Below are 22545 nucleotides of genomic sequence, written 5' to 3' on the forward strand. Positions count from 1 at the left end.
TTAGTATCTTTTGTTGAAAAGCTTGATTAGGCAGGAACTGGAGCAGCAGTGCACTACTGAAAGCCAACTGATAATAAATGGCTTCGGACATATGCCTCTTGTGATTGTCTCGCCATATGTTTTAAGATAGCTCCCAGTGGTGCATTGCTGGTCTGGAGCGCTAGCTATGTGTTTAACTACATTGTAAGGGTTAAACACACAGTTGTATACAAGCAATAGTGACATAATAAAATGCACACATGCATTAGAACATTTTCTTTCTGCACTTTTATGCCCCTTTTTAAGAGGGCTCGACAAACCCAGGAGACTAAGAGCCACTGTCCCTTAACTTTTTGGGTAAGTCTCCATATATCTATATAAAAATATCACTGCTTGGCTCCTAAAAGTGTGCCTGGCTCCTACATATTCTTACTGGCTCCTAAATTTTAAACAGATTTGTCAGCCCTGTGCTTTAAAATACTTTTAGGTGGTTACAATCATCATATGGGGCTGATTTATCAACGCCCATATTCACCTTTTTCTGCGCGAGCCTTCTTAAGACTGCTGCTCCTTAACTCGTCCGCCACCTCTCAGGCAGAGGACAGCAATCAGCCCGATTGGATACAATTCGGTTGATTGACACCCGATGATAGCTGCCGATTGGCCGCAAATCTGCAGGGGCGGCATTGCACAAGCATTTCACTAGAAATGCTTGTGCAATGATAAATGCGGACAGTGCATCCAGTCGGCATTTATCAATGTGCGGCGGATATGATCCGTAACAACGAATCATGTCTGCTCATGCTTTGATCATTCGGCCCCTATGTGATTGATGGTCTTAGCATTGTGTCTTTCTAAATTACTAGAGTTCTTTCAGAATTGGATAAAATTGTAGCCAGTAAATTTTTAATTTTATTTGCTAAGTTCTTGTGTTTCTCATGTTTATTATTTTGTTTATTTCCAAGTGAGCATAATTCAAGAAGACTGGTGTTGGAAGAATAAATCTTTGGAATTTGAAGTTACAGATGAAGACATTATGGGAATTGAGTTCCGCCAGACCGGCTACATGCTAAGGTGTTCGCTCTCTCATGCCATTACACTGGTGAGTAAAAACGGAGTACCTGGGGTTTTATTTTTCAGTGTGTTGTCTTAAACATTGAGTTAATATGCAGGCTTTACATTGATGCTGGACATTATCAGTGATTGGTTTACCTGCAATTGTTTATAATAATTTTGTAAACCCCTCCCCCCAAAAAATATTTTTTTCTGCAAATGAGATGTTTTATGATTCAATTATCCCTGCGTCTTATATGCCAAAAATGCAAGAACTCTCCCTGTTCTGGTTGCGGTAATTGCAAATTCTTGCAATCTTGGTTGTGTTAAGGGTCGAGAGTGAGAGGAAATGGGTGACGGAGACAGAAAGGGGGCAGAGAGGTAGATGGAGGAAATGGTGAAGGAACAGGGAATAAATGTCTTACGCTATTTCATTCTTTTCCTCACAAAGAATTATGCGCTGAGATCGTACAGTAGATTTATAAAAACAAATAGCGTGGAAACGCTACACGTTTAGAGTTAAATTACAGAAAATTCTGAAAATGAATTGCAAAGTTTTATTTTTAATTTACTGACATTCTTTGAGGATCTCAATTTAGAGTTTAATATCCCTGTAAGCTTGTTTGAGCTGTGATGCAATTGCACTTTAATAAATATGTGTCGTATTGTGTAAATGCAGGGGTTTATGGTTAGTTAATACTGGCATATCAAGCAATTTAAAGACTGTCAAGCATAGAAAGTGAGTTTGCTTCATGTTACATTATTTTTATCCCCTTACCTGTTGGAAAGATATTCAGCATGTTGTTTTTCTATTGTGTTGGAGCCTTCTTGGAACCAGTGGGTTATGGTTTATTTTACGATAATGAGTTCAATTTTTTTTTTCTTTTCTCTCCGTCGCAGGAATTTTACCAGGATGGAAATGGTCCAGAAAATGTTGGTGTTTATAATTTAACAAAGGGAATTAATAGATTCTGTCTTTCCAAACCAGGTAATTTTATGATGTACTGTTTTCTTGTTACAGATAATACTTGGTGTAACAGGCTAGGTTGCTTTGATCAAACAGGTTTCTTTTCCAGGTGTTTACAAAGTGACGCCGAGATCTTGCCATCGTTTTGAACATGCATTTTATACCTATGATACGTAAGTCAGTTGCTATTTTTGCTTAAAGTGCATTAACATAGGAGTTCCCTGTGTGATCAGCATGTTGTGTAATAGTCAGTTTCATTCGGTATCTAGCGACAACTTTTAGTGAGATTTCAACTATAGCCATAACACACTGGCCGATAACGGTATCGTTAAACATTGCACAGTAATACAGTTTGTGGGTTTAAAAAAATCTACAGAACAATGATATAACAACATAAATTTAATTGCTTGAAATGTATTGTGTTTTCCATAAATGATCTTAATTTTGGTGCACGCTAAATAGTAAAGAGTTAATTTAAACTTTATTAATGTACTTTATTAATTAGCTGAATGTGTAACAAATAATGGACACTAGCATTCTGCTTTGAAACTATGACTTCTTGGGTGAGAGGTATATTGGATTTTCTTTTATTTTTTTACATTGTGCTTTGTTGAAAGCTCTCTTGAAAAGTCGAAAAGCAAAATCTGTAACTTGGGTTCTTTAAATGCTGCAAATTGCCTAAACCAGCTATTTGATTTGCAGAACATCTTTGGAGACGGATTTCTTCTTGTGAAAGTCCAACATACTAAGATCTGGATTTGTTACAGATCTTAGTGAGCTTCACTTTCACAAGAAAAAATAGGGTTCTTTATAATCTACTCTTTACCAGTCAACCTGTTGTCTATGTTGTGAAATTGCCTTTATTTTCACATGACTTTTAATGCCATATTTATGTTCCTATATTGATAAAACTAAGGCAGATCTGATTAGCTCACAGTTATGCATTTTTTTAAGCCTATTTAAATCTGTTAATTATTCCTTTGATTGCTACATTGGTAGAATCTGAATCCAAATTTATATTCTACATTCATTCATCAATATTTTTTATGTGACAGACAATAAAATAAATGCCTTTTTCCTTTTTTTCCCCTTTAACAGCTCTTCACCTAGCATTCTTACTCTGACTGCTATGAGACATCGTGTCCTAGGGACCATCACAGCAGATAAGCTAATGGATGTCACCGTCACTATTAAGTAAGTGTAATTGCATATTAAGTAGCATGTTGATACTTCTAAGATAATACTAATGTTATGATGCTACTTGTCAATGATTTAGACAAAAAAAAACCCCAATACAAACCAAATTCCATCTTTTATGAATAAAACAAAGTGTGAATAAAGGTGAGTTTTGTTAAGGACCCTCTCTAACGGCCTGTCCACTCCTTCATGATAGAGGTTTATACATATTACTTACTAAATTGGTGTACCACCCTTTTTCATTCGTACATTATCTTTCTTAAAGGGACATAATACTCATACTGCATCAGTTTCAAGTGATTTAGCATATAACTGTAAAAAGCTGACCGGAAAATATCACCTGAGCATCTCTATGTAAAAAAGGAAGATATTTTACCTCACAATCTCCTCAGCTCAGCAGAGTAAGTTCTGTGTAAAAAGTTACACTTCAGTTACTGCCCAGCTGCAGGTAAAAAAATAAATAAAAAAATTAAGAAATGAACAGCAGCCAATCAGAATTAACAGTGCTGAGGTCATGAACTCTTTTACTGTGATCTCATGAGATTTGACTAAACTCATGAGATTTCATAGTAGACTTCCTTAAACTGAATAGGGAAATAAGATGAGTGTGCACGTAAGCTCACTCCCTTAGCTGTCCCTGGACAGACATACTGATTTGCTGCTTAGAAGTCCTTTACAATGGGATGTGGCTACTCAGGAACTTTTGAGGTAAAATATCTTTCTTTTTTACCTAGAGATGTTCAGGTGATATTTTCTAGTCCGCTTTTTTACAGCTATACTGCATCACTTTCAAGTGTTTCAACATTTGGGTATCATGGCCCTTTAAACAAACTCAATATACACACTTGTGACATGGCTTCTCCTGATTCAGTTTTATCAAAGCTCACATTTACAACTCACCATTTATTTAGTGGCATTGACACTTTTGGATATTTTGTATCATCCAATGACCGTGCTGGTTACATAGCTATATAGTAATATAGGTCAAATTAAAAAGTCTCCAGTCCATCAAATGTAACCTTTTCACACATTCCTATTGCTACTATTGATCCAAAAGAAGTTAATAAAAAAAACCCCCACTAAATTGAAGTGATATCCAATAGTGCCTCAAAGGTAAAAAAATAATTTATTCTTGACTCCAATCGGCAATCTGAAATCTCCTTGAATCAACAAGCTAATATACTGTCAATTCTAACTGTTCTATCCTTGTCTATGCTAAAAAAAATCTAGACTTTTTGGATACGTATAACGATCTTACAACTGCTGACTGACGTATCTTATTTCGACGTCTTATATACAATAACGTCCAAGTCCTAGTTCAATGTTTATAATCTGTTAAATGTATTCATTGCTAAGATTTTTATTTTTATTTTAAAACATAATTTGTTTCTCATCTGTTTGAACTTACTCTGTTTTTGTTTCTTTATGTTTGTCGTTCTTTATGTATTGTTTTGAATTTTTTTTTTTAAAGGGATGTAAAACACTAAATAAATGTTAGCTATCATATATTCGAAGCAAAGAAAAGCCAGAGAATACTAGTTGTATTTTTAAATGTATATTTAGTTGATAAAATATTGAAGACATAAAAGTAAAGTTTTAGTCTCCATTAAATAATGGGCACCTCTATGTTGTAACTTAGGCATCCATTATCTTATTTCCTCTGCTGAGGCCAATTAGGAACAGACATAAATTAGTTACTACAGTGAGTAAACAATAGGTGTTTGGAATGTAACGGTATAGTTCATGCAAAGTGTGCATTCTTGCAGGAGATGGAAAATACACAATTGCAGTGTTAATTTGTAGGAAATGGGGACAAAATATGTAGTGGAAGCATATAGACTTTTTTTTTTTTACTATACAGAATGAATTGATTTATAGTACTATCTTAAAATCTTTAATGCTCCTTTTTGAACAACCCCCCCCCCCCATTATTTTCTTTAGATCTTCCATAGACAGTGAGCCAGCCCTAGTTTTAGGACCATTGAAATCTGTGGAGGAGACCCGCAGGGAGCAGCAGCTGGCTGAGATTGAAGCTCGCAAGCTGCAGAGAGAGAAGTCGGACTTGGAAGATACTGAGATAAAGTCGCCAATTCTAGAAGTAGTCGATGAGCTTCAGGGACCATTTTCATATGAATTTTCCTACTGGGCCAGGTGAGTTATGGAACAGGAGCTGTGCGAAATTTCTTGTCTTTAGTGCATAACACTTAAATACCATATGTGCGTTTTAATTTATTCATTTTGTATTTAGAAGAACATTTACCTTTATTTTCTCCACATTGAAGTGTTATCCGGCTGACCACACTTCTACTTTTAGTTTTGCAGCCAGGGGCCAGCCACAGAAAGGCTGCTGCCCACCCCTTTCCCTTCCCTAATGTGCGTTCATTCTCGATGCTGTCTGCTCAGCTTCCCTGAGTAGAGAAACAGCGCATGCACTTTACTGGGAAGAGTAAAGCAGGAGTGCGCGTTCAGTAAGTGCAATAGCGCGGACAGTAGCACTGTAATTTGCTAAACAGTCTGCTTCTAAAAACAAAACTTATGAGAGTTGCGAGTGGCTGGTGGAGCCGTCCAGAGGGGGGTATTGTAATCTAAAGTTTGCAGAGTTTTAATAAATTACAGAGAGTAATATATAAATGGCATATATCACTAACCGTTTCCATAGCCTCAATAAAATATTCTATGTTTACTGTCCCTTTAACATAATGAGTTGGACATCTCTGTATTCGCATGGAAAAAGAATACAATACAATTTTATATGTATATTTTCTCCTCAATGAGATCGTTTTTATACAAATATTTGTGTTGGTGAAGAGAGTTTGTTTATATATATATATATATATATATATATATATTGCACTATTTTCTGTTGACCTTATGTACATTTTTTAGCATCCAATTTTTTATGTTTTATAAATATTTCTGCACCATATCTTGCTTTTTAACCTTTATTTTAAAAGTAAGTGTTATTTCGGGAACAGAATCTTACAATGCAGCAATTTTGCAGAGTTATGTAGGTTTTATGCTGCCATAGGATTTTTATGTGACCTTGTGTCCTTTTAATCTCAACAGCTCTGGCCTATATTATATTCAGGAGCATAGTTGAGCAAGTATGGTGCAGCCTACACCACATCATGTAACTTTCTCATTTTGCAGATCTGGTGAGAAGATCACAGTGACGCCATCATCTAAAGAACTCCTCTTTTACCCTCCGTCTGTGGAGACTGTTGTCAGTGGAGGTAAATTACCCATATACATTCATTACAATATGGATTGCAATTTTTGTATTTAAATGTAGGCATGTTCTTGTCCTTTCCTGCAGTTAGGGTTCCATATTTATTTTTTTATTTTTTGTGGGCATGAAACGTATTGAGAGCAAGATCAGATATCAGTTGCAAATTTAGCAGCAGCAAAAACAAAATTTATGCTTACCTGATAAATTATTTTCTTTTCTGTCATGGAGAGTCCAGGAATCCATTCTGATTACTAGTGGGAATTCAACTCCTGGCCACCAGGAGGAGGCAAAGAACACCCCAGCAAAGAAGTATCGCTCCCACTTTCCTTAAAGTGAATGTAAAGTTTCATCAAGTAGTGCCCGGTTTTTAAAAATACTATTAAAAACAGGGGCACTTTCATTGATGAAACTTTACATTGCACCATATTTGTAGAAATACTTACCTCTTCGTCTTGAAAGCCACTCCAGCGTTTCGCAATCCTGTCACAAGCCTCTTTCCATGTCAGCAATGACGATTCCGGCATCCTCCAATCACGGCTCCCAACCCCCGGGGGAAGCATTGCCTGGAGGAAGGCCGGAATCATCATTTCTGACGTAGGAAGAGGCTTGCGACGGGCGGGGGAAGCGATATCATCACCGATCCGGCTTTCAAGACGAAGAGGTAAGTATTTCTACAAATATGGTGCAATTTAAAGTTTCATCAATGAAAGTGCCCCTGTTTTTAATAGTATTTTTAAAAACTGGGCACTTCATGATGAAACTTTACATTCACTTTAAACCCCCAGTCATTCAGCTGAGGGAATACCAAAAGAGAAGAGACACAAGGGTCTAGAGGTGCCTGAAGTTTAGAAAAGACAAAAAGCCGTCTCAAAATTTAAATAAGGGCGGGTCGTGGACTCTCCATGCCAGGAAAGAAAAGAATTTGTCAGGTAAACATACATTTCTTTGTAATGACACGGTGAGTCCACGGATCATCATCAATTACTGTTGGGAATATCACTCTTGGCCAGCAGGAGGAGGCAAAGAGCACCACAGCAAAGCTTTTTTGTTGTTGTTTTTTTTGTTTTTAAAAGCTTTATTAAGCAACAAAATATGCACATACAACTGGTGTGAAAAACAGCAAAAACGTACAGTAGGGTCATTACATAGTAGTTATACCATACAATTCGCATATCCACTTAAAATTGGGAACACACAAATGTTCACAGAATTGGTTTTGCTAATGGAGGTGAAAATAAACTTATGACATTATCTTAGTTTAGCTGTGATACAATTTACCTTGTTTAAAAGTCCAATGAGAGGAAAAGATAAACTTGTACACAGCAAAGCTTTTAAGTATCACTTCTCTTCCCACAAAGCCCAGTCATTCTCTTTGCCTCTTGTGCAAGGAGGAGGTGAAGTGTTTGGTGTCTGAAGAAAATTGATTTATTTCACTTCAATCAAAATTTTGTTATTTTGAAAGTCACAGTAGGATTGCTCTGATCTTTTCCTCTCAAGATGGGTCTAGCCGTACTCCACGTTAGTCTCTTTAGTAGGGCAGTGGTGACTTTTAAGCAGTTAGGAACTTGTAAAGGGTGCTTTGCTGCGTTTTCCTAACAGGTTGCTGCCCTGGTATAGAAAGCCTGAGTAGGTTTACTCTCTTTCTTTTTTCTACAGGTCGCTGTGAGGAGTGGCATCCTCTCATATTTGAAGTCGTCTGACTGCAGGACGACTGGAATTCAGGTAAATGCCTTTTGTCTTCTATCTAGGGGAGACACTGCACTTTTAAGGGTCTGCAGCCTTTATTATGGGACAAAATATCCTAGCTGGGATTTTATTAATGGCAGCGGGCAGGCACTTTCTGTGTGACATGAGTGAAGCTGTTTCCCCCTTTGTAAATGAGGGGGTTAACAGTTACATGAGGCTCTTTTTTTTTTTTTTTATTCATTTGCCTGTTTCAGCATTATTTAGTGTTTTGACTATATAATAGCGTTATTTTTCTGATCATGCTACGAAGTGACGGTGTGAGAAGTTTTTTTTATCTTGCCCCTAAGTAATTTCAGATAGATGGTCATTGTTAACCAGGGTTTAGTTGGTTAAACCACTGTATTAACCCTTCATTTATCTATTTGATGTTTGTCAGGTGAAGCGCCTAGATTTTTTTTTGTTGCTCCTTGGCTCCGCCTCCTGCTTGGAGGATCGGAGCGGCGCCATTCCTTTTAGAAGTTTAACTTTGCACGTTCTGCAGGTCCTTGGTTCCGCCTCCTTCTTGGAGGATCGGAGCGTCTCCATTTTTGATACCTTGCTGTCACGCTCACGTGACCCGGACTCCTCCGACTGAGACGGAGTGTCGGGCTATTTTACTGTGTTTTTTTGCGGTATGTGTATTGCCATGTCATCTACAGTAGTGATCAATCAAATATTTAATAAAATCTTTCATTGTGTCTTATGGTAAAGGGTTTGGGCTTCTGTAATTCCTACGGTTGTCAGTAATCTAGGTGACTTCAATCTACATATATGCTATGTTGAATTTCCTCTCCTTAAAGGCATAAGGTCCCATTAAGATTCTCTATGGTCAGAGAATTAGGGTTAATCATTTTTATGTTACAGGGTTTTATATGCCTTCAGGCTTACCCTTTCTCTTGTCTGTTTTTTTTACTCTTAAAGTGACAGTGTTCATGATTAAGTTTAATTTTATTTTTAAAATAATTAAAAATATGGTTTGATAGCCTCATGTCTCTCAGGATGATACTGTTTGGTCGGTGCCACCGTTTATTCCTCAAATGTCCCAAGTCCTTGTTTTAGGGCGTCACATTCAGTGCCCTGCAGTTCCTCTCAATCTCCTGGAGTAGTTGTTTTGCTTGAAGATTGTTGCACAGGCTTCTTTTGCGGTATCTGTGGCATTATTTGCTTTTCCTATATTAGGGAAATCGCAAGAGGAATTTTAGAATCTCAGGTAGTAAGGTTTCTGTACCGCCTGCAGCTACGCTGGTTATTTTCCTCATAGGTCAAATGAGGAGGAGGATATGTCGGTAGCCTCTGAGGGTGAAATCTCAGATTCTGACAGTATAATTCCTTATTCTGAGGCTGGAGTAGTATCCTTCAGGTTGAAGCCTGAACACCTTTGTGTATGTTAAAGAAGGTTTTGGCTACTTGGAATGACTACGATATGCCTGTCAATCCTAGAGATTCTAGTTAATTTTACAAATGCTATGTGAAATATGTAGTTGGAGGTATTACTAAAGAAGATGTATGTCCAACAAGGCCTCCAATGGCAACCTGCGGTGTGTATTGCCACTGTCTTCAGTGCGGCAGCCTACTGGTTTGATGCCTTGTCTTATTCTATTCAGACAGATTCGCCTCTTAAGGAGATCTAGGAAAAGATTAAGGCTCTTAAATTAGCCAATTCCTTTATCATAGATGCTTCCTTACAAGTCATTAATTGGGAGCAAAAATGTCTGGTTTTGCGGTTCTAGCCCGCAGAGCCTTATGGTTGGAGTCCTGGTCTGCGGATGTGTCATCTAAATCCAAACTCTTGACGATTTCCTACAAGGGTAAGACCTTGTTTGTGCCTGGCAGAAAGGACTTCGGAGTAATTTTCGTTCCTTTCGTAACTTTAGAAGTAATCCCTCCCCTCCTTCTTACAAGCAGAATCAATCCAAGTCTTCCTGGAAGCCTGGTCAGTCTTGGAATACGAGGAAACAGTCTAAAAAAAACAGCAACTGGATTCCAAGTCTGCATGAAAGGCCGGCCCCCGATCCGGGAGTGGATGCAGTAGGGGGCAGGCTTTCTAACTCGCTCAAGCCTGGGTACGAGATGTTCCGGTTCCTTGGGAGGTGGACATCGTATCCCTTGGGTACGAAATAGAACTTTCCCTCCCAGTCCCTCCCAAGATCATCTGTAGACCAGATAAAGAGAGAGGCATTCTTAAATTGTTGATCTTTCTGTCCTGGGAGTAATAGTCCCAGTTCCTCCACAAGAACAGGGTCTGGGATTCTACTCAAATCTGTTTGTGGTGCCAAAAAAAGAGGGAACTTTCAGACCAATTTTAGACCTGAAATGTCTAAACAAGTTCCTCAGAGTTTAAAGTGAGAGAGGGTGGGGGTAGGGCAAAGTATATTATAACAAGAGATTCAGTGGTTAAGGGCAGATAGCCCAATTTGAGTTTTATAATCTCCTAACCACAGAGACCTCCTGCCACAGATTTAAAGTTAAGGGCAGGATACAACTAATAAATAATTGTAAATAGGCTTACAAGTAGGAGTAGGTAACTTAAATCTGTGAGGAAAGTTTCCACCAATGCCCCAGCTGAATCAAGGCTAAATAGTTTTAATTAGAAAAAAATGTTTTTCTCCATTCACACACTAAAGTTTATTAAATCAAAATTTAACCACACATACATTTAGCAGAAGCTAAAGATTTAAAAACACTCCACCTAAGTTGAACTAGGATTTTTAAATTAATCTGAAATCAGTATCACTGGTATCTAGCAGCAAAAATTGTAGTTGTAAGCTAAGCCCTTACAATCCGAGGGCTAGTTTAAATTTTAAATTTTTACAAATTATTGAAGCTGCATTGTACCAGACCAACTAAGGTGAGCAAATTAAAAGAAAAGGGAAAGACAAAGCTTATCCCCAGGACCCCTGACGTACGTTTCACAAAAAACGCTTCCTCAGAGGGGTGTGGAGCTGCTGCAAAATGCTATATTTATGAGTCATTAAGACTCTCCTCCGATGTTGGAGTGGATGTTCCTTAATTGCCAAAGTTACATTTTAATTGGCTCATATGAGTGTCAGTCACAAAAGTGACTGGTAATAGGGTACAATGAGAGGTTGGAATTCTAAACGTCACGCTACGTCCGAAATGGACGTTTTTGTTTACATTGACATTTATTGGACAGATCTCATTGGAGGATTAATCGACCATATGTTACGCTGATGTATCTGGTTAATTGTCTGACATATCAATGCGAGGTATACTGCAGTTACTTATCAAATTCGACCGCTTACCATAAATAGATAGATCGTATTAGTATATCCCTTATATATAGACATTGTACTTGGGGAATACTGTTTAGTAAAGTTGCTGTCCGAATTATTCATACCTGAATACAGGGGATAGTACATATAAGTGCATAATAATGTGAGTCGGCATGCCGTATCTCCCCTTTGACATTAGTCAACAGCATGCTGCAGTTGTTACTGTTGATGGGTGTAATGGATCTGCTCAATATCATTTATTCAGTCTATACGAGTGCGCTGCTTATACGCTAACATCAGTGTTACGTCTAGAATGGGCGTGTTTGTTTATATTCGCTTCTGTAGTAACGGTCTTATTGGCTGATCACTTTTAACATATGTTGCACATAGATCCAAAGCGTGGAATAGTCATTGGCAAATCTGATCGTATATTATAATCTATAAGATTTGATTTTGTTTTAATCCGCTGTTTGCTTATGTGAGTGATATGAAGGAATGAGATATATCTACGCGAAAACCATTCACTTAGTCTAATCTAGGTAGACTGCTTATACATTTAATTCCTATGTCAGATTCTAAAAAGAAAAGAAGAGTTACATGAAAGGCAACACTGTTTATTGGGAGATGAACAGATGCCAGGGATGATTTGTGGAGATGTCAGTATTATTTTAGGCACAAATATGATATGATACCTCTTATTAGAACGTGTGTATACGAGATAGCCTTTAGTTCATATTGCTTACCTATTCGGTTATATTTTCAAGGTGCTGAAAATGAATAGTATACTTGATTTTATTAAGAATGAATAGTATACTTGATTTTGTTAAGGTATTATTATTCTCATTATTGCAGATGCTAATTTTATATACAATGTACTAGTCAGATCACTTTATCATTCATAAGTGAATAAAAAATATTGTGAACAAAAATAGAAGTGAGAATGAGACATTAAAAATAAGGTGTATAAGGAGTGCTCTTGTGTGCTGAAGAATAATATTGCATATTAAGATTAACCAAAAGAGGGGGGACAAATGTGAGACATACCTAATTTAGTGTATATATATTCACTGGATGGAATCTGCTTATACAAAATGTACAGGCTGACGTGTATACAATGTGTAAATAAAATAAACAAGTCAAGTATAACTCTAAATGAGTTTAGCTTATACAAAGTGTACAGATTAACGTGTTTACAATTTTGTGAATTAAATAAACGGGTCAAAGTATAATAACCTTAACCTTGAAATTAGGGTAGTGTGGTGATTGTTTGATCAATATAAGTGAAATGTGGAGTAAGCCAAAAATTATAATAAGTGATAGGACAAGACAGTTATTGATAAGTGATACCTTATTTCATTTACAAATATACAAAATAATTATTGAAGTCATTCATGCCATTAGGTTTTACAGAATTTAAACGGTAGATCCATTTGCATTCGAGTTTGAGTAATGTTTTCTCCAGATTGCCTCCTCGTATTCCTAATGAGGCTTTTTGAATGACCATATATTTCAGATTGCTAGTGGAGCACTTGTGATGTATTTGAAAGTGTTTTGCTACTGATGTTAACTTTTTGCCACGAGCTTCATCCTTATTGGCATTTTTTATGTTGTTAGCATGTTCAAGGATACGTACCCTGATCTCCCGGGTTGTCATGCCAACATAGATCATTTTGCATTGGCAAAAGAGAGCATATACAACCGCAATAGTTCTACAGGAGAAATGAGAGGCTAGATTATATAACTGGCCATCTTTGTCTTGAATGGTTTTAGACTTCATTACGTATGGGCATGCGGAGCAAGTCCCACATGGAAACATCCCTGGATCAGTGTCCTTTTTCTTAAAGGCTCTTACATAATGGCTAGAGACGAGTCTATCCCTAAGATTTGTGGGTCTTTTGTACCCAATTGAGATTCTGTCACCGATATTTTCCTTCAGAGAGGGATCATTTTGCAGAATTTTCCAATGTTGGTTGATTATTTTAGTTATTTCTGGCATTTGTGGGTTATATGTAGTGATTAATCTTGGATTAGACTCACTAGTATTTTTGACCTTGGGAATGAGTAAATTTTCTCTGTGGATATTTAGGGCCTTGTATTTGGCTCGTTTGACTGCTTTTTTGCTATAGCCTCGTGCCATAAGTCTGTCCATTAGGTTTTTGCTTTCCGTGAGATATATATCAGTACTGGAGCAGTTACGTCTTAGGCGCAGAAATTCCCCAAAGGGGATAGCCTTAAGGGTACATGGTGGATGAGCACTAGATCTATGTAATAGAGTGTTAGTCGCTGTTTCTTTTCGGTAAATGGTGGTGTTAATGTAACCATCTTCTTTCTTGAATATAGTTATATCCAGAAAGGAAATTTTATGTTGATCGGCTGAATATGTTAATTTGATGTTTTTGTTATTCATATTTATTTTGTTCATGAATTGATCTAATTCCTGAGATGTTCCTTGCCATATGAATAAGACATCATCTATATATCTTATCCATAGCGGGATATGATCAGTATGATGTTGTAATTCAGTCGAAAATACATTAAAGAGCTCCCAATGCCCCAAAAACAGATTGGCATATGTAGGTGCGCAGGCCGTACCCATCGCGGTACCCTGCGTCTGTAAGTAGTACCTATCGTTGAAGGTAAAAAAATTGTGTGTCAAGATAAAATGCAGTAGTTGGATTACAAAATTATTGTGATCTTCATTGTCATTTGTATTAGATGACAAAAAATACTTGATGGCTGCTATTCCATCTGTGTGTCTAATATTTGTGTAGAGTGACTCTACATCTGCAGTGACAAGTCACAATATTTTTTATTCACTTATGAATGATAAAGTGATCTGACTAGTACATTGTATATAAAATTAGCATCTGCAATAATGAGAATAATAATACCTTAACAAAATCAAGTATACTATTCATTCTTAATAAAATCAAGTATACTATTCATTTTCAGCACCTTGAAAATATAACCGAATAGGTAAGCAATATGAACTAAAGGCTATCTCGTATACACACGTTCTAATAAGAGGTATCATATCATATTTGTGCCTAAAATAATACTGACATCTCCACAAATCATCCCTGGCATCTGTTCATCTCCCAATAAACAGTGTTGCCTTTCATGTAACTCTTCTTTTCTTTTTAGAATCTGACATAGGAATTAAATGTATAAGCAGTCTACCTAGATTAGACTAAGTGAATGGTTTTCGCGTAGATATATCTCATTCCTTCATATCACTCACATAAGCAAACAGCGGATTAAAACAAAATCAAATCTTATAGATTATAATATACGATCAGATTTGCCAATGACTATTCCACGCTTTGGATCTATGTGCAACATATGTTAAAAGTGATCAGCCAATAAGACCGTTACTACAGAAGCGAATATAAACAAACACGCCCATTCTAGACGTAACACTGATGTTAGCGTATAAGCAGCGCACTCGTATAGACTGAATAAATGATATTGAGCAGATCCATTACACCCATCAACAGTAACAACTGCAGCATGCTGTTGACTAATGTCAAAGGGGAGATACGGCATGCCGACTCACATTATTATGCACTTATATGTACTATCCCCTGTATTCAGGTATGAATAATTCGGACAGCAACTTTACTAAACAGTATTCCCCAAGTACAATGTCTATATATAAGGGATATACTAATACGATCTATCTATTTATGGTAAGCGGTCGAATTTGATAAGTAACTGCAGTATACCTCGCATTGATATGTCAGACAATTAACCAGATACATCAGCGTAACATATGGTCGATTAATCCTCCAATGAGATCTGTCCAATAAATGTCAATGTAAACAAAAACGCCCATTTCGGACGTAGCGTGACGTTTAGAATTCCAACCTCTCATTGTACCCTATTACCAGTCACTTTTGTGACTGACACTCATATGAGCCAATTAAAATGTAACTTTGGCAATTAAGGAACATCCACTCCAACATCGGAGGAGAGTCTTAATGACTCATAAATATAGCATTTTGCAGCAGCTCCACACCCCTCTGAGGAAGCATTTTTTGTGAAACGTACGTCAGGGGTCCTGGGGATAAGCTTTGTCTTTCCCTTTTCTTTTAATTTGCTCACCTTAGTTGGTCTGGTACAATGCAGCTTCAATAATTTGTAAAAATTTAAAATTTAAACTAGCCCTCGGATTGTAAGGGCTTAGCTTACAACTACAATTTTTGCTGCTAGATACCAGTGATACTGATTTCAGATTAATTTAAAAATCCTAGTTCAACTTAGGTGGAGTGTTTTTAAATCTTTAGCTTCTGCTAAATGTATGTGTGGTTAAATTTTGATTTAATAAACTTTAGTGTGTGAATGGAGAAAAACATTTTTTTCTAATTAAAACTATTTAGCCTTGATTCAGCTGGGGCATTGGTGGAAACTTTCCTCACAGATTTAAGTTACCTACTCCTACTTGTAAGCCTATTTACAATTATTTATTAGTAAGTTCCTCAGAGTACTGTCCTTCAAGTTGTAAACTATTCGTTTCATCCTTTCCTTGGTCCAAGAGGGTCAGTTCATGACAACCATAGACCTAAAGGACGCGTACATTCATGTTCCCATTCACAAGGATCATCACAAGTTTCTGATATGCGCCTTCTTGGACAATCATTTTCAGTTTGCGGCTCTTCCATTCGGCCTCGCCACAGCTTCCCAGAGTTTTCTCAAAGGTTCTGGGGACTCTATTGGCAGTCATCCGGTCTTGGGGCTTTGCAGTGGCGCCATATCTGGACGACATTCTTGTTCAGACGCCGTCTTTTCAACAAGCTAACTCTCATATAGAGACTTTGTTGTCTTTTCTATGCTCCCACGGATGGAAGAGGAATCTGGGAAGAAGTTCTCTGGTTCCAGCTACAAGGCTAGTGTTCTTAGGGACCATAATAGATTCCATATCGATGAAAATATTCTGACAGAGGTCAGAAAATCCAAGATTTTCGACTCTTGCCTGGCCCTCAGTCTTCTCCTCGGCCGTCAGTGGCTCAATGTATGGTGGTAATTGTTCTGATGGTAGCTACCATGGACATCATTCTGTTCGCTTGATTCCATCTTAGAGCTCTGCAGTTATGCATGCTAAGACAATGGAATGAGGTCTATGCAGATCTGTCTTTGCGAATAGATCTGGATCAGGCGACAAGAGACTCTTCTTGAGTGATTGTGACCATGGATACCAGCCTGCTGGGTTGGGGAGCAATCTGGGGCTCGTTGAAGGCTCAGGATTTTTGGACTCAGGAGGTGTCTGTTCTCCCCATACTCATCCTAGAGCTGAGGGCAATCTTCGATGCTGGCCTGGCCTGTCTTCAATTAGCTTTAACCCGGTTTATCAGGTTCCAGTCGGTCAACATATCATCGGTGGCGTACATCAACCACCAGGGAGGAACTCTGAGTTCCTTGGCCATGACAGAGGTGGCTCGAATTTTTCAGTGGGCAGAGACCCAAAACTGCTGTCTATCGGTGATCCACATTCCAGGAGTGGACATATTGGGAAACGTTTTTCTAAGCCGACAGACTTTTCATCCCAGGGAGTGGGAGCTCCATCCAGAGGTGTTCTCCAGCTGGACCCTCTAGTGGGGGCGGCCGGAGCTGGTTTTCTTGGCATCTCGGCAAAATGCCAAGCTTCCGAAGTACGGTTCGAGGTCAAGGGACCCTCAGGCTGCCCTGATAGATGCCATAGCGGTATCTTGGCATTTCAGTCTAGCATACCTGTTTCTCCCGTTCGCTCTACTTCCATGAGTCATTGCTCGGATCTAGCAGGAGAGGGCGTCAGCGATTCTCATGGCACCGGCTCTCATAGCACTGGCGTGGCCTCGCAGGATCTGGTATGCAGACCTAGTGGAAATGTCATCTTTTCCATCTTGGAGACTACCTCTGAGGAAGAACCTTCTACTTCAGGGTCCCTTCCTTCATCCAAATCTCGTTTCTCTGAAGCTGACTGCTTGGAGATTGAACGCTTACTTTTACCTAAGCGTGGGTTATCAGACCCGGTCATTGAGACCTTGATCCAGACTTGTTAGCCTGTAACAAGACGGATTTACCATAAGATATGGTGTAGATATCTGTATTGGTGTGAATCCAGAGGCTACTCTTGGAGTAGAGTCAGGATTCCTAGGATTTTGTCTTTTCTCCAAGAGGGTCTGGAGAAGGGTTTGCCAGTTGCCATTTCTTCTGCTCAGAGAGTCTCTGAACTCTCGGCATTGCAGTGTGATTCCCCTTACCTTATCTTTCCTTCTGATAAGGTGGTTTTGCGTACTAAGTTAGGTTTGCTTCCTAAAGTTGTTTCGAACAGGAATATTAATCAGGACATCGTTGTTCCTTCTTTGTGTCCTAATCCTTCTTCTCATAAGGAGCGTTTTCTGCACCACCTAGATGTGGTGCGTGCGCTGATATTCTATTTGCAGGAGACTAGGACTTTTACCAGTCTTCTGCTTTGTCTGTTTCTCTGCGAAACTTAAGGGTCAGATAGCTACGGCTACTTCTTTTTCGCTCTGGTTGAAGAGTATATTTCGTTTGGCCTATGAAACTGGTAGACAGTAGCCTCCTGAGGGAATCACGACTCATTCCATGAGGGCTGTTTCTTCTTCCTGGGTTTTCAGGAATGAAGCTTCTGTGGAACAAAATTGCAGGGCTGCAACTTGGTTCTCTTTGCATACTTTTTCAAAATTTTATACTTTTGCTTTGGCTGAGGCTTCCTTTGGGAGAAGGGTTCTTCAAGCAGTGGTGCCTTCTGTTTAGGTTTCCTGTCTTGTCCCTCCCTTATCTGTGTCCTCTAGCTTGGGTATTGATTCCCAACAGTAATTGATGATGATCCGTGGACTCACCGTGTCATTAGAAAGAAAGCTAAATTTATGCTTACCTGATAAATTTATTTCTTGACACGCGGAGTCCACAGCCCGCCCTGTTTTTTTGGTATATAAACCTCAGGCACCTCTGCAACCTTGTGTTATTTCCTTTTTATCCTTTCCCTTGGTCGAATGACTGGGGTTTGTGGGAAGGGAAGCGATACTTAACAGATTTGCTGTGGTGCTCTTTGCCTCCTCCTGCTGGCCAGGAGTGATATTCCCAACAGTAATTTGATGATGATCGGTGTACTCACCGTGTCAAGAAATAAATTTATCAGGTAAGTATAAATTTTGTTTTCTTTCCAATGGCATGGAGAGTCTACAAATCCATTCTAATTACTAGTGGGAACCATTACCCAAGCTAGAGGACACAGAATGGAAGGGATGAAGAACAAAACAGCCAGACCTAAACAGAAGGCACTACTGCTTGAAGAACTTTCCTCCCAAAAGAAGCTTTAGCTGAGGCAAAAACATTGAATTTGTAGAATTTGGAAAAAGTATGCAGTGAGGGCTAAGTGGCTGCTTTGCAGATTTGTTCCCCAGAAGCCTCATTTTCAAAGCCCAGGAAGAAGAGACAGCCCTAGTGGAATGAGCCGTAATCCTCTCAGGAGGCTGTTGTCCAGCTGTCTCATAAGCCAACTGAATTGCACTTCTCAACCACCAAGAAAGAGTAGTAGAAGTGGCCTTCTGACCCTTACGTTTACCAGAAAACACAACAAAAAGGGCAGTAACTTGATATCAACAGAGGGCATAGGCTCAAACGGAGCCTGCTGCAGATCCCTAAGCACAAGATTAAGGCTACAAGGAGGCGCAACAGATTTAAACAAAGGCCTGATCTAATTCTGACCAAGGCCTGAACAAAAGATTGAACATCTGGCAAATCTGCCAGACGTTTATGCAAATGAATCGACAGGGCAGAGATCTGACCCTTCAGAGAACTGACTGACAAGCCCTTCTCCAGGCCCTCCTGAAGAAAGGACAGAATGCGAGGAACCCTCACCTGGTTCCAAGAGAAACCCCTAGATTCGCACCAGAAAAGGTATTTAAGGCTTACGAGCCTGAATCATGCTATTAATAACGTTCTCTGAAAAACCTTGTCTAGACAAGACTTAGGCGTTCAATCTCCAAGCAGTCAGCTTCAGAGAATCTAGGTTTTATGTAGAAAAGGACCCAGAAGTAGAAGGTCCTTCCTCAGAGGTAATTTCCACAGGGGAAAGGACGACATCTTCACTAGATCCGCAAACCAAATTTTGCACGGCCAAGCTGGAGCAATTAGAATCACCAAAGCCTGCTCCTGTTTGATACGGGCTATCACTCGAGGAATGAGGGCAAATGGAGGAAATGGGTAAATGAGACCGAAGTCCCATGGAACTGCCAGAGCGTCGACCAGAGCTGCTTGAGGATCCCTTGATCTTTATCCATACTTTGGAAGTTTGGCATTTAGAAGAGACGCCATCAGATCCAACTCCGGAACTTCCCACCTGAAAGTTATATTGAGAACACTTACGGTTGCAGGGCACACTCCCCTGGATGAAAAGTCTGCCTGCTCAGATAATCTGCTTCCCAATTGTCCACCCCTGGGATGTGGATGGCAGAAATGTGACAATTGTGAGACTCCACCCACTGAAGAATGCGAGTCATCTCCTTCATAGCTAAAGAACTTTGTGTTCCTCCCTGGTGGTTGATATATACGCCACTGAGGTAATGTTGTCCAATTGGAATCTGATAAACCAGACCGAACTCAGTTGAGGCCAAGCTCTCAGTGCATTGAAGATTGCTCTTAATTCTATAATATTTATTGGGAGGGCAGACTCTTCCTGAGTCCAAATTCCCTGAGCTCTTAAGGAACCCAAACTCCCCCCCAGTCCATAGTCACAATCTCCCAAGATGGTCTCAGGAAGCATGTGCCCTGAGACAGATAGTCTTGAGAGAGCCACCAAGCAGGGAATCCCTCGTCAGGATGTCTAAGACTATCCTCTGAGAGAGGTCCGAGTGGTCTCCGTTCCATTGTCATGCATAACTGAAGAGGTCTCAGATGGAAACGAGCAAAAGGAATAATGTCCATGGAAGCCACCATTGGACCAATTACTTCCATACACAGAGCCACTGATGGACGGACAGAGGACTGAAGAGAAAAACTGGTAGCAAGAAGTTTGGATTTTCTGACCTCCGTCAAGAAAATCTTCATGCAGATCGAGTCTATGATCGTCCCTAAAAAACATGCTGCTATTTAGCACCAAGGAACTCTTTTTCCAGATTCACCTTCCACCTGTGAGAACGGAAAATTGACAACAGAGAATCTGTATGGGATCTTGCTAAATGAAAAGATGGCGCCTGAACCAAGATATCGTCCAGGTACGGAGCCACCACAATTCCTTGAGATCTGGCCACTGCCAGAAGAGCCCCTAGAACCTTTGTAAAGATTTGAGGAGCAGTTGCTAGGCCAAAAGGTAGGGCTACAAATTAGAAGTGTTTTTCCAAAAAGGCAAACCGCAGGTCGATGGTAGTCATGAACTGACCCTCCTGAACTTAAGGAAGAATAGAACGGATAGTCTCAATTTTGAAGGATGGAACCTTGAAAAATTTATTGAGACACTTGGAAGTCCAAAATGGGTCGAAAAGTTCCCTCTTTCTTGGGAACCATGAAAAGGTTGGAATAGAATCCCTCACCCTGTTCCGCCAACGGAATTGGGACAATCACTCTTAGAGAGGCGAGATCCTGAACACAGTTTAAGAAAGCCTCTCTTTATTTGGTTTGCAGATAATCTTGACAGGAGAAATCTGCCTCTGGGAGGACAAGATTTTAATCCTATCCTGTATCTCTGGGAGACTACTTCCACTGCCCAAGGATCTGGGACATCGCAAATCCAAGCCTGCTGAAAGAAGGAAAGCCTGCCCCCCACTTGATCCATGAATGGATCAGGGGGGACCCTTCATGCTGATTTATTCTCAGAGGAAGGCTTCTTGGATTGCTTACCTTTATTCCAAGACTGGTTAAACCTCCATGAGGTCTTGGCTTGCTCAGGTTTGGAAGAAGAAGATATCTGTCCTTTGAAGTTGCGAAAGGAAAGAAAATTAGAATTTTGGCGACCCTTGGGTCTAGCCTTCTTGTCCTGTGGCAGAAAGGCTTCCTTTTCATCAGTAACTGTGGAAATTATATTAGCCCGACTAGGACCAAATAAAGTCTTGACCTTAAAGGGCAGAGAGAGAAGTTTAGACTTGAATGTCACGTCAGCAGGCCAAAACTTTAGCCACAGGACTCTGAGAGAAAGAACGGCAAAGCTAGAAATCTTAGCCCCCAAACAAACTACTTGCGTGCTGGCATCACAGATAAAGGTATTAGCCAGCTTTAAAGCCTTGATCCTATCCTTGATCTCCTCAATTGTAGTCTCCTCGAAATCGGATCAGATGAGTCGCACCAATATGAGGCTGCACCAGCAACTGTCGCAATACTAGCCACAGGTTGCCATTGTAGACCCTGGTGTAGAAACATCTTTCTTAAGTAACTTTCCAGTTTCCTATCCATAGGGTCCTTAAAGGAGGAAATATCCTCTAGCGCAGTGATTTTTAACCTTTTTTTTTGCCGTGGCACACTTTTTTACATTAAAAAATCCTGTGGCACACCACCATCCCAAAATTTAAAAAAAATCACACATTGTAGCCTAATACAGCATATATATATATATACACATACACACAAACACACACATACTGTATGTATTGTGCTGTTATGCCATGCCACCTACAAACTACCCCTGCACTGGGAGTAAAAAACAAGCAAAGTTTAAAAAATATGTCACACTGTTGTCAGTCTGCCATGGCACACCTGAGGATCTCTCACGGCACACTAGTGTGTCACGGCACACTGGTTGAAAAACACTGCTCTAGAGGAATAGTGGTTCTCTTGGCTAAAGTGGATATAGCACCCTCTACTTTAGGAACAGTGCGACATAGATCTTGCACAGGGTCAGCAACAGGAAATATCTTTTTAAAAACAGGAGGGGGGGGGGAGGAACATCCGGCTTCTCCCATTCCTGAGATATGTCAGACATGTGATCTGGAACAGGAAATACTTACACAGATTTGGGTATGACATCAAAAACTCTGTTTATTAGCCTTTTTATGAGTCTCTGTGACTGTTGTTTCGGAGTCCTCCAAAGTAGCTAGAACCTTTTTCAAAAGTAAACGAAGGTGTTCAAGCTTAAATCTAAAATGTACCTCTTCTGAGTCCGCTGTGCTAGCAACAGCAGATTCAGAATCAGATATCTCGCTATCTGAAGTAACCGAGGAGTGATCCTC

The 22545-nt window shown here is 39.5% G+C and overlaps 1 protein-coding gene across 1 annotated transcript in view; it reads left to right on the forward strand.

Moving 5' to 3' along the window:
• Positions 1-22545, forward strand: part of LOC128642240 (nodal modulator 3) — a 122944-nt gene that overhangs the window by 36912 nt on the left and 63487 nt on the right. Inside the window, exons 15-20 of the mRNA XM_053694938.1 lie at positions 945-1081; positions 1933-2020; positions 2109-2172; positions 3098-3193; positions 5138-5347; positions 6347-6429. Coding sequence (XP_053550913.1) covers positions 945-1081; positions 1933-2020; positions 2109-2172; positions 3098-3193; positions 5138-5347; positions 6347-6429 — 678 coding nt within the window. The remainder of the gene's footprint in view (positions 1-944; positions 1082-1932; positions 2021-2108; positions 2173-3097; positions 3194-5137; positions 5348-6346; positions 6430-22545) is intronic.

This window comes from Bombina bombina, chromosome 11 (assembly GCF_027579735.1).
Source record: "Bombina bombina isolate aBomBom1 chromosome 11, aBomBom1.pri, whole genome shotgun sequence".
Taxonomy (NCBI): Eukaryota; Metazoa; Chordata; class Amphibia; order Anura; family Bombinatoridae; genus Bombina; species Bombina bombina.